At 38.3% G+C, this 16,336-nt stretch overlaps 1 protein-coding gene across 9 annotated transcripts in view; it reads left to right on the top strand.

Moving 5' to 3' along the window:
• The window catches only part of myo16 (myosin XVI), a 269,807-nt gene that overhangs the window by 46,265 nt on the left and 207,206 nt on the right, over positions 1-16,336 (top strand). The window contains exon 1 of one of the 9 annotated variants that reach the window (XM_055214649.2): positions 6,885-7,267. The exons of the other annotated variants lie outside the window; for them this stretch is intronic. Within the exon in view, the coding sequence (XP_055070624.2) occupies positions 7,240-7,267 (28 nt within the window). The 5' untranslated portion in view covers positions 6,885-7,239. Of the gene's footprint in view, positions 1-6,884; positions 7,268-16,336 lie in introns of those variants that run through there. 9 annotated transcript variants of the gene reach the window in all.

The following is a 16,336-nucleotide window of genomic DNA, read 5'->3' as shown; positions in this document are numbered from 1 at the left end:
CATCCATGAAACGTGACCTTTGAGATCACAACCATAGGGGAAAACAATTTAAAATCTGCTATTCTTACCATATTCATCTTTTCCATTTCTCTTTATACTATACTATACTATACTGCAGTGGTTTAACCGATAGGGTGCAGAGATCGCGACGGGATGCAGATTTAAAAAAAAAAGCAGATACATCAATTGGGTACTGAGCACATTTCATTGCTTTTCAAGTAGAATGCACATAAATGAAAAAAACTGCATTAATAAACAATAAAAATGCTTTGTCGCTCTCTCACATTAGCTGTGTTTTCCTTACCCTTCAAACTGCGCAAATTGACATTGCGAATTGAAAATACGACTAATAAAAACGTGTAAACTTTGCAAAAAACTCCCATACATCGAAAAATAGTTTTTACGCTCACATGAGTAGGGCTGTCACAATGAATATCGTGATAGTTTGACCTCATCACCACAATGATTGCACATTTCTTTAAAAAACACGTGGGAGCTGCAGCGACTGTATTTAAACGAGACCGTATCAGATGGCGCTCCTTAACTGACAGTGTAACGTGATACATTGCAAAGCCATTCAATACAGTGAAAAACCTTAAGTAATATGAACTGCCAGGTAAAACATACTCTTTAGCATTCGGAGAACACATAAATGGAACAGGCTAGCAAGTGCACGTCATTGCGTCATTACGTCAGTAAAAAGGTGTGCTTTCGATGCTGCGCGCATATGATTGCGGGTGATTTGAGAGCGCGAAAGATACACATATGCATCCTTTCCTGTAAATGGGATATTTTTCGAAAGAAGGACTTAATCCTTGGTTGAAATTCAGAGGATCCTCGACATTGGAACAGTCCTTCGACGGATGTCAAATTCTGGCTTTCGAGGATCCTTCCTTGACATTGAGAAACGCCCAGTGTTGTCAAGGGCCAAAATTCCATATTGAAGTCTTTTTCTGCATTTTAATAGATTTCCTCTTCACACCTTATTTGTTTCTAGCCTGGGTGCCAGCCCATCTTAGCCCCGCCCACAAGATTTTGTAAACGGGAAGATGGGTCTGGGGTTTCTGCGTTGAGGAACTACTATTTTAGGACAAATGCTGTTCGAACCAATCAAATTGTCAGGGCGGGCTTTATACGATGATGGACAGATAATCAACAGTAACGTAATGAACCACGTCACCAAAGAGCGCGTGTGTTGAATGGCTGCCGCTGTAGAGTTCAGATGTGTGGATTCTGACATTGAGTCTGTACTAAACGATATCGACAGAGCATTGATTTTAAAAGAGGAACAGAGAAACGCGAGCAGGGCATTTGTTGATGTCCTATTCGGCAAAAGTTGGTCGCAACTGAAATGGCTAACGTTATCACGGCGATGCAACTCAGCGTGCACGACGAGATGGATATAATTAGCGGTCGTTGCCAGCTTCTTTTCGGAAGCCCGGAATCGTGGTTGCTGAAAAAGTGGAGGGACGTGCTAGGCTCCAATATTTTCAAGCAAACGTAATGGGTATCGTCGTGGATGAAGTTCACCTAACGTACAAATGGTAAGAGATAGTCTTACTCTATGACTTAGTAAATACCTTATGTTGTGATATAAACGAAATGTTGTAAACATAATAGGTGTTGATGTACATTCGCTAACTCGGTATAATCACAATGTTAGTGTCATTGTAGCGAAATAACTACCAGTTCGGTCAGGCTGCAAAGACGTAATTTCAACATACGTTACACACTCGGTTGCTCTGATTGGTCATAGGTCTATCCAATTGAGTGCAGAGGCATTTTTCGGTTGAGACACGCCTCATAATTATAGCTCAATGGAGCGGTATCAGACTCAACTTCTGACTAGAATTGAGTATGGCAACGTCAGGCTAATTTGTTTCAGTCTCAAACACCTTTCATGCATCTGTCATGTCACCATGATCGCCAGCGTATCTTGTCACTCGCTGAATATATGAAAATCAAAAGCGGAATTAAATATTCTCCCTGTCCATTCCTCAGCCTGCTACTTTGCCTTCACATCTCTATCTATCATACACCCTTCCATCTGGGTTTCCCCCATACGCCTTCTTTCCATTCCTTCTGCTCAGGGTTGCAGGGTAAGCGCGTCTGTTGGGGATGATAGCAGTGAGATGCAACCTTTCAAGTACGTTCCTTCACCAAAACAATTATTAACTGGGTTTTTATTTAGTGATGTAGACGGACAAAATTGCTTTCACATAAACAATCATTCCCCCAAACATGCTATTTAAGAGCAAATTTGGTTTGGTCTATAGGAATAGGTTAATTATTTTTCTAAACAGTGTAAATGTGGATTAGAGTCTGCATTGTGGACGTGGATTTGGCTTTCATGCTGATCATCATTTAAAATGTCCTCGGTTAGGCATTGTTAGAATATCCATGTACGGCGTATGAATGTCATTGCAAATAAATCCTGGCCGATGCAGGAAGACGAGGGTTAAATCTGTGACCTCGATACACTTAACAGGCTATATTTCGGTCTCTTTCTCCATTTCTCTTGCTCTCACTGTTGTTCTTTCTTTGTAAAATTGCAGTTGATGTGGGTTCGTGTGGAGGTGTTTGGCAGAAAGATAAATTGCACACATGCATATACCCACATACACTCAAGACAACAGTTATTCAGATTCAATAGTCCAAATGCATCATGTGTGTAATTCAAAGCCACAGTCCCACACAAACATGCACGAGGGAGATGCAGCTTGTCAAAGCTTGTTTGTGGCTAGTTAAATGCTACTGCAAAGCAGTTAACTGTTAGTTACCCCAAACGTGACAATTTCCTAAATTGACCCACCCTCATGCTATCCCAGATGTTTTTGAGATATTTTAGCAAAACTAACAGACCTGAGTGCTAGATTCAAATACAGCAGCACAACAATCTTACAGGTTCTTGCACGACTCATGGCAAAACATGCATATGATACTGTAACTATTCACAAGATATTAAGTTAACAATATACCGCCATGTTTAAAATGATCACTTGCGATTAATATAGCTGTTTAATATAGCTAAAAAACAATTGTTTTCTCTCACAAACCCACTGTTTCAGTTTGCCTCAGAAGGCAAGTCATAAACCAAGGCTTAACACTAATAAGCCAGGTTGATCCAGTCAGTGGTTAAAATTTTTATTTGCCCTCCTTGCTAAAAACAAAAATAAACATCAGAGAAATTTTATTGGATTTAATGGTTTTCATGGGAATTTTATTCAGGACCGGCTATGCCCACCCACATGTCTGTCTTGCCCACCCAATCAAAATTTAGTAAAATACATTATTAATATTTTATTTCACTACAATTTATCCTCTGCAAGCAATCCAATGCAGGCTATGTTAAGGGTTTAAGAAAGGGCTGTACAGTAGATGGTCCTAACCAGTCAATAGCAAAAAAAGTTTCAGAATTTTTCTGTTTTTATTGGCTGAAAGCAATATCACTCTACACTCACGACTCATAAGGTGGGCGGCCTCTGAATGTCGACGCGACATGAGCCTGTTAGCCTGTTGTTTCCTATGATCCAGGGAAAAAAATCTATTTTCCACAGCTCCTGCTTCAGAAATAAAATCTCTCATAGTTTCTCTCTACCACAATTCCCCAAAATCAAATTACAGGACTTGACTTCAATTTAAATGCACCATCCCAGTCATTTGAGTCCATATAACAGTCATTTAATGATAGATGGTCAGAAACTACTAAGACCTTTGGGCAAAAATGCAACCAAGATGAATAAAAATGCCCCCTAAATTCAAGACAATGGGGCAAACATAACCAAAAATGTATTATGACTGTCATGATCAAAATGAAATATGAAAATGAAGCCAGCGTCGATGATGAATGTAATGACCAATCAGTGGTGTTTAATTTAGTTTTTGGTGCAAATTAAAGAATTTGGTTAAATAATGAGTTTTATCATAAACAACAGTGTGCAAATGCAAATAAGAGTTTCTTTGTACTGAGTCAGTACTTATTAATAAGCCTGCACTAAAGTCAGACTTTTTAGTATATAGCAGAAGTGAGTCATTAACTGTTTCAGTGTTGTTTGGTAGCTTTCTTTATATTTACTAGCAGTTTGATTAATCGCTTTTTCAGCTTTCTTAGCTTGTTAATATGCTGTGCAAAAACATTGTTTTTAAACGAATTCTAATCTAAGTTTCTCCAATTGCATTAATCTTATACACTCACCTAAAGGATTATTAGGAACACATGTTCAATTTCTCATTAATGCAATTATCTAATCAACCAATCACATGGCAGTTGCTTCAATGCATTTAAGGATGTGGTCCTGGTCAAGACAATCTCCTAAACTCCAAACTGAATGTCAAAATGGGAAAGAAATGTGATTTAAGCAATTTTGAGGGTGGTATGGTTGTTGGTGCCAGACGGGCTGGTCTAAGTATTTCACAATCTGCTCAGTTACTGGGATTTTCAGGCACAACCATTTCTAGGGTTTACAAAGAATGGTGTGAAAAACATCCAGTATGTGGCAGTCCTGTGGGCGAAAATGCCTTGTTGATGCTAGAGATCAGAGGAGAATGGGCCGACTGATTCATGCTGATAGAAGAGCAACTTTGACTGAAATTACCACTCGTTACAACCGAGGTATGCAGCAAAGCATTTGTGAAGCCACAACACGCACAACCTTGAGGCGGATCAACTACAACAGCAGAAGACCCCACCGGGTACCACTCATCTTCACTACAAATAGAAAAAAGAGGCTATAATTTGCACAAGCTCACCAAAATTGGACAGTTGAAGATGTTGCCTGGTCTGATGAGTCTCGATTTCTGTTGAGACATTCAGATGGTAGAGTCAGAATTTGGCCTAAACAGAATGAGAACATGGATCCATCATGTTACCACTGTGCAGGCTGGTGATGGTGGTGTAATGGTGTGGGTGGTGTTTTCTTGGCACAATTTAGGCCCCTTAGTGCCAATTGGGCATTTTTTAAATGCCACGGCCTACCTGAGCATTGTTTCTGACCATGTCCATCCCTTTATGACCACCATGTACACATCCTCTGATGGCTACTTCCAGCAGGATAATGCACCATGTCACAAAGCTCGAATCATTTCAAATTGGTTTCTTGAACATGACTATGAGTTCACTGTACTAAAATAGCCCCCATAGTCACCAGATCTCAACCCAATAGAGCATATTTGGGATGTGGTGGAACGAGAGCTTCCTGTTCTGGATGTGCATCCAAATCTCCATCAACTGCAAGATGCTATCCTATCAATATGGCCAACATTTTTAAAGAATGCTTTCAGCACCTTGTTGAATCAATGCCATGTAGAATTAAGGCAGTTCTGAAGGCGAAAGGGGGTCAAACACAGTATTAGTATGGTGTTCTTAATAATCCTTTATGTGAGTGTAATTAAGAATATATATATATGAAGAGTTTGGTTCCAAAACGTGAAACGCCATTTTTTTTTTAAATCAGTATTGTATCTTGTCAGTATTAAAAAGTAATTTCTAAATTCTATGCCAAATCCAATATCTGCTGTGTTATTCTGTCATCTTTTCTCCCTTTTTTCCCAAAACGCGATAAACGGCACTCCTCCTTTTCTGCAGAATGCAATAAATCCACTCAACAAATCAAAGCGCTCCATGATTTAACGCACTGTAAACAACAATGGCGGCGTGTTGATTTTTACACGGAATTCTAGTTTTCCTCATCTACTTACTTCGTGATCAACAAACAAACAAAAACAAAATAATACTTTTGATGGCATTGATAAACCTGTTGTGGTTTTCTGTGACGGGGAAGAAACCTAAGCCATCAAAATCTAATGCGAGAGGCACTCGGGAGACAGAAATATACATTGTCATGCTAACACCTTGACCCCAGGGGATCTAAATGAAACTTTCCATTATTTAACTCAAAATCGCTGATCGCTTTGAAAAAGGTTCAGTGACGACGTCCCAAGTATAACGGCTGCAATGACAGTGTTCTTAATATGACAAAGTAAGTGTTTTAATCATACCACTAGTCAACTAAATGAATATAACATGGCAAAGATGAATGCACATTTATTGATTCAATAGATTTATAGCATTTTGAAAAAAACAACAACTTCAAACTTGAAAAAGAATAAGTTTTTATAATAAATCTTTGAAAATCAAATTATGGATTTGAATTTTTTATGTTTTTATAACCTAAAGATGCCATGTGAAAGTTTGTAACAGAAAATAGTGTTTTTAATCTTGTCTATTTCTTGGTATAAAAACTTTTTTTCACAGAAATTTGTCAAAATGGATTTATTGCGTTTTGGAACCAAACTCTTCATTACTCACCCAGGATATCTGCCAGCCCACCCTTCTATAGCTGGCAAGAATTGGCACTGGTTGTAATGGAAACTAATGGTCTCTGGGTGTCTACTGGTACAGTATGTGTTGGGTTCTAGGGGTGGAACCATTAAATTCTACTGGAATATTTCCCAAAACACACTAAAAAAAGAAATATAACGTTAGTAGTTTTAATTGTAAAAGGTAATGGCATTTTAATGGAAACCAATAGAATTTCTGTGATGGTTTCAATTAATTTTTTCAGCAGGGCTTAGGAAGATATGCGAATTGGGTGGACATAGAACCCGAACCGTTACCATGGACGCGTAAGCTTGTCGTTTGCAGTACAAACACGGTCAAACAGCCGCACTGCAGCAGCTTACCTCAGCCTCTCCTAAAGCCACATTTTCATCATACTTCCCAACCCCTCCTCTCTCGCTCTCGCTCTCCTTACCCAAAACTCTTACCTCCTCTATAATAATCACCTCTTTCATTTGTCACCATCCGTGTCTCTCCATCCTCAAAGCGCGAGTGTATTCGCGCGCGCGACTGTCCATGAGGGGCGTGTGTGGCGGTGGGCGGGGTTAATGACGCGTCAATCAGCAGCGCTACAATAGCACGTGTGGCGCTCGTGGAGCGGTACGGCGGAGTCGACGCTGCTGCAGACTGATAGGAGAGAGTGGGAGAGAGAGAGAGAGAGAGAGAGAGAGAGAGAGAGAGAGAGAGAGAGAGAGAGCGCAAGCAACTCAATGCCGCTTTTCCACCACTCCTCTTTTACTACAACCAACCACGAGCGTCTGTCCGCAACCCGATCAGACTTTAATAATGCACGGGAAGGTAAAGCGATTACCAGTGGCTGGGCACTGAATTATGTATCTTACCGGTTACTACAACACCGTACCGAAAAGCAGGAACCTGTAGCTGACTGATCGGCGGAGAAAATGTCACACTATCATTTCATCAAATGCTGTGAGTAACCTGCCAGCCGTCTTTCGTTACGTGCATCTGACAATGATGTCATTTTTTGCTATGATGTCATTCATCAGCGATGTCATTTTGAAGGTTGCTTTAGCTTGAGAGAGTAATGGAGAGGCAAGAGATTATGTATGATCTTTCATTGGGTGTGCATCACTGCAGCTGCATGCAGACCCATTTATAGTGAGCAGCAGTTATTAATCAGCAAGGTTGCTTAATGCATCATACGCCTACACGGGTTAAAAGCGTCCTTTGCCATGGCAGAGCCCTTGAAGTATATTATGATGACACTTGTGCATGCATGTATGTTGTATGTATGTATGCATTTGTGTGTGGGAATGTGTGTAAAGTTGCAGCAGCATGCGGCAGTGATGTCAAAGTTGACCGGTGACTGCTGCAGGTGTGTAGGGTCTTGCATGCAGACAGACAGCCTGTGTCAGTCGCTGCAGGATTCTTCTCTCTGTATTTGTGTTGCATGTGTTTGTGAATGGCTGTTAAAGTGGATGTGTCAGGTAAGATAATTGAGAAGAATGGTGAGCGGGAAGGGAAGTGTTAACAGCTGGGTGATGGAGAAATTGTGGATGGGAGGATGGAGATGCTGATGTGAGAGAAGGGGGTAATCAGGAAGTGTTTTGTAGCCAGCTGCAGATGAAAGGCAGTTGTTAAACTCATCTGTTCACCACCCCTTTCTTTTCATCTTTATTTTCCCTTCATCTGCATTTCTTTCTTCTTTGTATGTTTAACTCATTTGAACAGGCACCCACACACTACTCTGTTGCGTTCACTTGATTATATCATGGATTTGATCTTTCATTATAATAATGTATTGGTTGGATATATGCTAGGGTTGTCATGTCAAAATTTTAGTTTAGTCCAATACCAGTGAAATGTAATGATTTACAGTAATTCTATTACGCAACAACAATTTAAATGTTATACAATAAATAATGCAGCCCTTGAGCAGTTTTCGAAGCCATATGGAAATGCAAAAATGGGAATACTCAAAAGCAGCCACCTGTCAGTCAAAAAGTCAATACTTTATACAACTAGTAGTACCATAAATATACTGGGGTCATTTCACCTGGATCTTTATTGTAGTATTGACTTGGTATCATAGTACCTGTACTCTTGACATCCTTTTGCATAATCTTCCTCCCTGCATGTTTGGGCAAAGGGACACACAACAGTGGCCCATGCCAAAGGCAAACAGTGAGCGAACGCGCAAGGTCGCACAATCGGCTGCAGAGCCAGCAGAACCCAGTGTGTATCTCACTGTATAGCACTTGTGTGTTTGTGTGACTTCAGCAATCTCCCTTGCCTTCAAGTACAGGAGACAAGCGCAGGATTTTGGAAGTTTTGCACGTTCAAACATGATCCTATCAGACTCCTGTAGGGATTTTTGCAGTCAGTGCATCCTTAGGAGGATTGCGTGTTTGTTTGTGTTCGGAAGATACGGAGCGAGAGTGCTGTCTGTCTAATTTATGCTTTCATATTCCTCTGCCGCGTATATTAACAGAAGCTCGTAAGATATTTTAGTGTAAATCAATACTTGACAGGAGGAAACCTCACCCATCATCTCTCACTCTCTATCCCATCATTCCTATCATACACTTCCTCTCACTAACACGCACCGCTCGCTTGCCGCATTCGTGACACCCGTGACTGACATGTTTTGGTTTGAGGTGTCACCAACTCAGTCAGAACTTGTGACACACTGTAGGTGTGTGTGAATATCAATACTGTATAATGTAGGCTATGCTTGGGTGATTTTGGCAAGGAAGATGTGTTCCTGGATCAACATCTTTTGATGGTCTTTGGACGACATTCCTGTCTTAAATCTGAGGGAAATAATAGTTTTATGATGAGAATTGTATGCAAGCCCTTAACTCAGTCCTAAACCTAATGGGCCATTTACACCATTGACGATAACTATATATACATGTATATATGTATTTGTATAGGTATATGTATATGTGTGTGTAAAATATATGGTTTAAAAATAATTCTAAATTAAAGAGAAAAGCGTAATTCACTCTACAACTATAACGATAAAGATACAGGAATGATATCTCATTGGGATTATTTTTTTAGAGCGACAACTGATAAATGATGAACCATTGGCAGCCAATCAAATCTATTTGAATTTAAAGTGTTTGCGTATTTGAAATGACAGACAGCACTGTGAAGAAGCACATTGCCAAGGTCTATAACACCAAATTACATCAGGTGTCCAGTGCTGTTGCAGTGAAATTTACTACGTAATATTTTTATTGTACTACATTGACTACACAAATAGGTAAGATGATAGATTACACAAACTCAAATTACACAAATTCACTTTTCAGGGACACGTAAAACAAAGCATGCTGAAAACATCTACTGTTTATAGCTGTTGTGAATGCAACAAGAACAGCATATTGAAACATCCAATGACATGTTAACAATTGCAAACGTTTTTATTAAAGCAAATCTACAATATTAATGCCATTAAAGGTAAATGATTTGCGTGAACACAGCGGCATGCAAGCAAATTAATATAACGTTATCGTCTGGTGTTGTGGATGCTAATAAAGTTAGCGTTAAGGTTAACGTAAGGTTAACAGCACAAATTATGATTTCACATATCGGTGTGTTATTGGCCACTGTTTTTATTCATTTACGTTAAATGACAAACACGTTCCTATGGACGTATTTTGTTATTTGGTGCCATGATGAACACATAAATATTATGCAGGCACTATAACGATTTTATACGCTGCTGTCATGTTTTTTGCACTGTTTCTGGATGAAGGCAAGACTGCTGACAGAGAGTCGTGTTGACAAGAGTTCAGGGAAAAGTAATGTCAAGTTTACTACGAATTTGTGGTGCGTGACCAAAACATGTACTTCAGTTAGTGCTGTATAGATGCAATTAAAGTGTTTACATTGCTGTGTATTGCGATTAGAATCGACATACGTAATGTTTTCATACGATTATATCATACGTGAGATGAAATGTTCACAATTTTCCAATATCGCATTATTTGCAAACGCATTCAATAATGTTGCAACATGTACTAGTTTGCTGAAATCATGTTCACTTACATCCTACATGTGACAGTATCAGTAAGGAAGTTAATGTCCCAACATTTGTGTGTATTGTAATTCAGCATAACAATCACTTTACATGTTCCTACTGTGAACAATACATTAGTGCGTGTAGTTGCAATCAAAACAAACGAACAAAAAAATGTCATGAGAATCTTTCAATAAAATGCATCAACTTATTCTGCCTCTTCCTTTAGGGGACCATCACATGTAGGCTGTGTAGGCAAAAAGTTTAGATGTTGTGAGTAATATACCGTTTTTAAAATCTTGATTTTTGGAAAACCATGAACCTACTGTAAGATCTGCCAAATAAAGAGCCAGGACAGCAATGAACTCTGCTTACATTAACAGAGTAATTTACTGCCAATTGACTTTAATGGGTTTAAGGTTACGGCAATAATGACAAATAATGATCGAAAGCCAAAGCAGTGTCATTATTGGGATTTGTTGAGATGCTCTCAAGGGTGAACTTGACCTCCAACCACCTTATCTTGGTCGAAGTTGCATGTTTCTTAAAAAGTAAATGCTGGCATACTATATAGGCCCAGCTCCTGTTTCACTTGAAAATGTCGCATTACAGTACAAGGTGGGTTGCAAATGCCATGATGACTCAAAAGAGGGTTTTTCTGTAACACATTTCAGCATGTGGCTGATTGTGGGTGGTGGTTTGACTTACATTCCTCTATAAAGCAGTTATGGATTCTTTCAGCCATAGTCATAAAGAAGCCAGAGCAATACAGGCAGCAGTGAATGATGTCAAGTAGGAGGGAAGAAAAAACTGTTGGAAAAGTTGGTGATCGAAGGGTTGAATAAAGAATGAGGGAGAGAACAGCAGGTGGACGTGACTGTACGGTGGAAGTAAAATGGAAACGAATGAAAGCGGATGGCTTTATTGGACTGGGAGAGCCAACAGTGCCAGCAGTGAAGAGGAGCAGAACAAAGAGATAAAACTGGGAGAAATACAGGAGTTCATTTCTGGTTCACCCAGTCTCATGCTGGGACCAGCAGTATTGCAACATCCAATTTCTGCCTGCTGGCTTGTACTGCTGTTCTTAACGTCCAAAGCCAAACTGCTTTCTGTTTCTCACTGCTGGATATTTATTTTACTGATTTTTACCAAGTATTGCAGATACTGTAAGAAAAATGATTAAATGGTCTAGTGATAGACCGATATATCGGCCAGCCAATATATCGGGCCAATATTTGCAAGTTTTATGTGTATCAGCATCGGCCGATACGTGGCTCCGATATAGCGCCGTGTTCGCCGATATTTTCCGACATTAGTTACAGACAGAGCGCTGGAAGTCGCAAGCGATTGCAGGTCATGTGACAAAAAACAACCAACCATTCCATGACAACATCGAAAGCTTGGCCTAACAGCTGATCATAGCTGGACAAAGGGGGTTTTATTTCTCATCTCTCTTGGGCGGTTTCCCAGACAGGGATTAGACTAGTCCTAGATTAAAATAAATGTAAGAACTGTCCAAACTTATAACATCTTTTTTAAACATATCTTAAAATACATCAGTGCCCTGTGTTTTGCCTCAAAATGGACACAAGTAATGTTTTTAGTAAGGCATGTTTGTGTTATATTTCCTAATTAAACTAAGCTCTAGTCGTAGTTTAAGATAATTCCTGTCCAGGAAACCACCCCTATAGACGGTTTCCGCAGTAACAACATAAACAAGCGGCTGTTGCGGTCCGCAGTAACTTCCGGTAAACTCCGCTAATAATAAATAACAACAAAGTACTTTAAACGTAGTTTATTTATATAACAAGCAAAACAACAACCCATAGATTACCTAGGAAACTAAAACATTTGTTATTTTTGACGAGGTATTTGTTCAAGAAATCAGTTTAGCAACTAGTTAGACCATTAAAAAAAACGAAACCGGAATTAAGGTTCGGATCCAGACGTGTATCACGTGCGTCCGATGAAACCGTCTATATATACAGTATTTGTAGTAGTAAAGTGCTAGAATTCAATATCCTTTGCCGATAGTTCCTTGTCATTGTGGAGAGTGCAGTTCATGGTTCCATAGCACCCTCACCTGTTTTTACTATTTGTTAAATATAGCTTTTTTTTAAAGTTCAATAAATGTAACTTTTTAAAATTGAGACTTGTAACATTTGGCATCATCATTGTGTCATTTTTATTATGTAAATTGAGTGAGCAAAAGCAGTATCGGCTCCAAATATCGGCTCAAGAAAATCGTCAGCCTGTATCGGTCATCGGCTAAGGCTGATGAAACAAAAATAGGTATCGCATCGGCACTGAAAAATCCATATTGGTCGATCCCTAAAATGGTCCCTAGCTGTCACTGGGGCACCTCATAGGTTCATATTGGTATCAAATGTATATATGCCTAAATGGTACATATTAGGACCATTTTAGACGGTACTGCCCTAGTGACATCTAGGGACCATTTGTTGACCATTTTTGTGAATCTTTTTTCAGTTCAATTTTATTTATATAGCGCTTTTCACAATTGTTTAATTGTTCCACAGCTTTACATTAATCAAAACAAGAGAAAACTGAAAAATCATAGGACAACAAAGAAGCAAAGTACAGTGGCTAAAATGAATCCATAATAGTGAGTGGAGTAAAAATGCAATGTATTTGTAACATAATGTAGTTCTAAGTTAAGCTACCACTGTCAGCTGAAAAAGCTCCTAGGAGAAAAATCCTGTGGGGAAAAAGTCATTGGAAGAAAAACACCCTTGAAAAAGAACCAGACATAGCTGATCCTATAGAGGTGAATTAAAAGTTTTAATGAAGTTTAAGGAAGGGGTTGGTTGTTGCTGGGGGTCCATTAAAAAAAGAAAATTATATACTTTAAGATTTAATAAAGCTCCGTTTTTTTGTGATCCCATTTTTCAAACTTTAGTTGGTTGCTGTTAGAGCATAAATAATGGTGCAAAATAATTATAAAGCTCAAGTTCAATGCCAAGTAATATATTTTCTTGAACAAAATTCGCTTTCCAAGGACTACAGAGAAAGCAGGTTTGAACAACAGCCCTCTACTTCCCAGATATATGACATCAATATAAGAGTTTTTGGCTACCCTTCGCCCACAGGAATATGCCAGTTGCCAGCTAAACTAAGCTGCTGTCAAATCACAACACACTAAACCAGCTACACAATCACAACTTGTTACGTATTTCTGAAGGAGGGACTTCATAGGGAGGAAACTAAATCTTATTAGGGGTCGCTTACATAAAAGTGTAGTTAGACTGAATTTCTGTCCTTCATCATTGATTACTGCCATGATGCTATGTTGAAATTTACAAATAGTTCACCCAAAAATAAAAAAAATCTGTCATGGTCCGTCTTAATCCATTCAGGTGTAACATAGGGTCTATTGAACTCCAAATTGATGTGATGTACATGATTCCTACATGATTCCTACCAGTAGCTATAGCAAGATCTGTTCAATACAAACATTAAAATGTATTTTTAATTTATTGTCCTGTTTTGTTAGAGAATTATACGATTAATAACTATCTAAATAAAAATGCCCCCCTATTGCCCAGCATTAAGATGGGCATTTTTAGTAGGTCAGTATTCCTTTCCGTGTCTTTCAACAGAAGTAAATCATGGATTAGTTTGCGTAGTGCCTGTTTTATTACAGTATGTGTCAGGGAAAATACATGTTACTCTCAGAAATGAGCTCAATCCTGCGATTATACTGTATGTTCTGGCATGCTATTGTCCTACATACAGTATCTGTAGCTCACTGATAGCAGGCTGAGGAGAAGATGAAAGCTCACAGCTAATTATCTGTTAGTGTGTATTTTGTAAACGGAAATCGTGGTTTTAAGTGAGATTTTTTTTCTCGGAAAATGGAGCTGTGGGAAACCCTGCTGCTCTTAGACTCTGACAGCGTTTGACATTGCTATGCGCTTGAAGGGCAAACATTCATAGCATTGTTGTTTCAATCTAAAGGCTTTGGAATTAGAGCTGTTATAGCATTTATGTTTCCATCAAGTAATCTCTGAATGTTCATATTCATGAGATGAGCAGAAGTGGCACCCCAGTTTCCTAATTACCGTTTAAAGCTTCTGAATTTCTTTGCTCTTCGACAATCCAAGTTACAATTACTGTAAATGACAATGACATCGTAAGTTGTAACAGGGAATGTTGATAAGGTAGAACAGTGATAAGGCTTTAATAAATTCTCATTTAGCCACGTTTATGAGGTGACAGGCTCACATGACAGGTAGCAGAATGAAAATGAGCACATTGATCAAACATCACATGCATAATGTGTATATTATTAGTCATATTGCTTTAAACTATAAAACTTGCAGGATGTATTAAAGGCGGAGTCCACGATGTTTGAAAGCCAATGTTGATATTTGAAATCACCTAAACAAACACGCCCCTACCCCAATAGAATCTGGACCTTCTGTTGATAGACCCGACACATACGCAACCCGGTAAGGATGTCGGTTAGTAGACACGCCCCTTAATGCTGATTGGCTATAAGTGTGTTTTGGTAGTCGGCCCGTCTCCTTTTCCAAAGCGTTTTTCAAACAGTGTGGACTCCGCCTTTAATGATACCAAGACATTTTACATACAAAAAACTGCAGAAAATGTATCGAAAAATACGATTTTTTTTAAATAGGCACATTTTTATGCATTCATAATATTTTTATTTTAATACAATATAAAAAGATATTTTAAAAATATCCAAAGCCATTGTCCAATTTATTCCAGGCAAAAACACGTGAACATGATGCTGCAATTACAACATCTGACTGAGCTTGTAAGGTGGAACTTGAAGCTGTTTGTGTAGATGTGTATTTATGTATACAGGTATGTGCACAGATGTTATCTTGTTCTGTTGGGGCTTGAGTCATAGCACCTATTTCCAATGTTCCTGGGAGAGACAAAGGATAGGAAATGTGGAACAGTTTTTAGGATAATTGAATTTTTTTAGGACTTTTAACTGCAGCGCCTAAGCATTTTTCAAGATGTCTTTAATCTTCACAGTTTCATCAGAGCAGAGAGCCTGAGTCAGCACAAGGAAAGAGAAAAATCTGTTCTAAGTGAAGAAGACTCAGAAAAGAGAAAAAGAATTCAGAAGATTGAAAGAATGAATAATTTGGTTTCTGTTTCCTAGTGCAGATCATGGGAAGAGATGTTGAATTAGTTGAAAAAGTAAGAGATGAAACCGTTTATTTAAAACAATGCCATCCATATATAGTGGTGGTTCGAAAAATACGATGGAAATCACATTAATGTATTTTAATTTATCTATCTGTTTGACAATAAAATACCAAACTAAATATGCATCTTCACAACAATTTGGGCTAGTTCATAGTTTAGTAAAAAAATTACTCTTTTGAGCTGGATCTTTTACAATCGCTAAAAAATCAGTCTATATATTTTGTAAAAAGTAATATTTTGTCTTATTAATTTATTGTTTTTTTTAAATGATTAATTATTATTATTATTACATTTATTGAAATTAATCATTTTCATATTTGCTTATAAAGCTCTCAAACGAAGATCATTCACAGACTCCACATTACTAATGCAGACAAGAACATTGAATATTACAAAAATTTACTTTAAAAGTAAATACATTTATATTGTCTGCCATTTATTTCCATGTATTTGAACACGTCTCTTAATGACTGGGTTATTGGTTGTGTTAAATGATCCACCTGTTTCTTGACGTAAATGTGGGCGCCGCCATCTTTGAGCTTTCCTGTTTATGAATTCCGGTGAGCCACTAAAGCTAATGGTAGTCTATTAAGCAAATACTTTAAAAAGTAAGCAAATAATTTCATAAGCTTATGTCTCCACCTGCATAAGAAGCGATGTAATAACATTTTCATAAAATGAAAACAATACTCAATATATGGAGTAGTATAATATGTTAATTATGGTTTGTTCAAATAACTTACAATGTGTTGTATGAAAAAGATGCTGCAGACTGTGTCGGACCGCGTGAAGCTTGACATGAA

The sequence above is a fragment of the Misgurnus anguillicaudatus genome, chromosome 17 (genome assembly GCF_027580225.2).
Source record: "Misgurnus anguillicaudatus chromosome 17, ASM2758022v2, whole genome shotgun sequence".
NCBI classification, from domain to species: Eukaryota; Metazoa; Chordata; class Actinopteri; order Cypriniformes; family Cobitidae; genus Misgurnus; species Misgurnus anguillicaudatus.
This window is presented reverse-complemented; position numbering and strand designations above follow the sequence as displayed.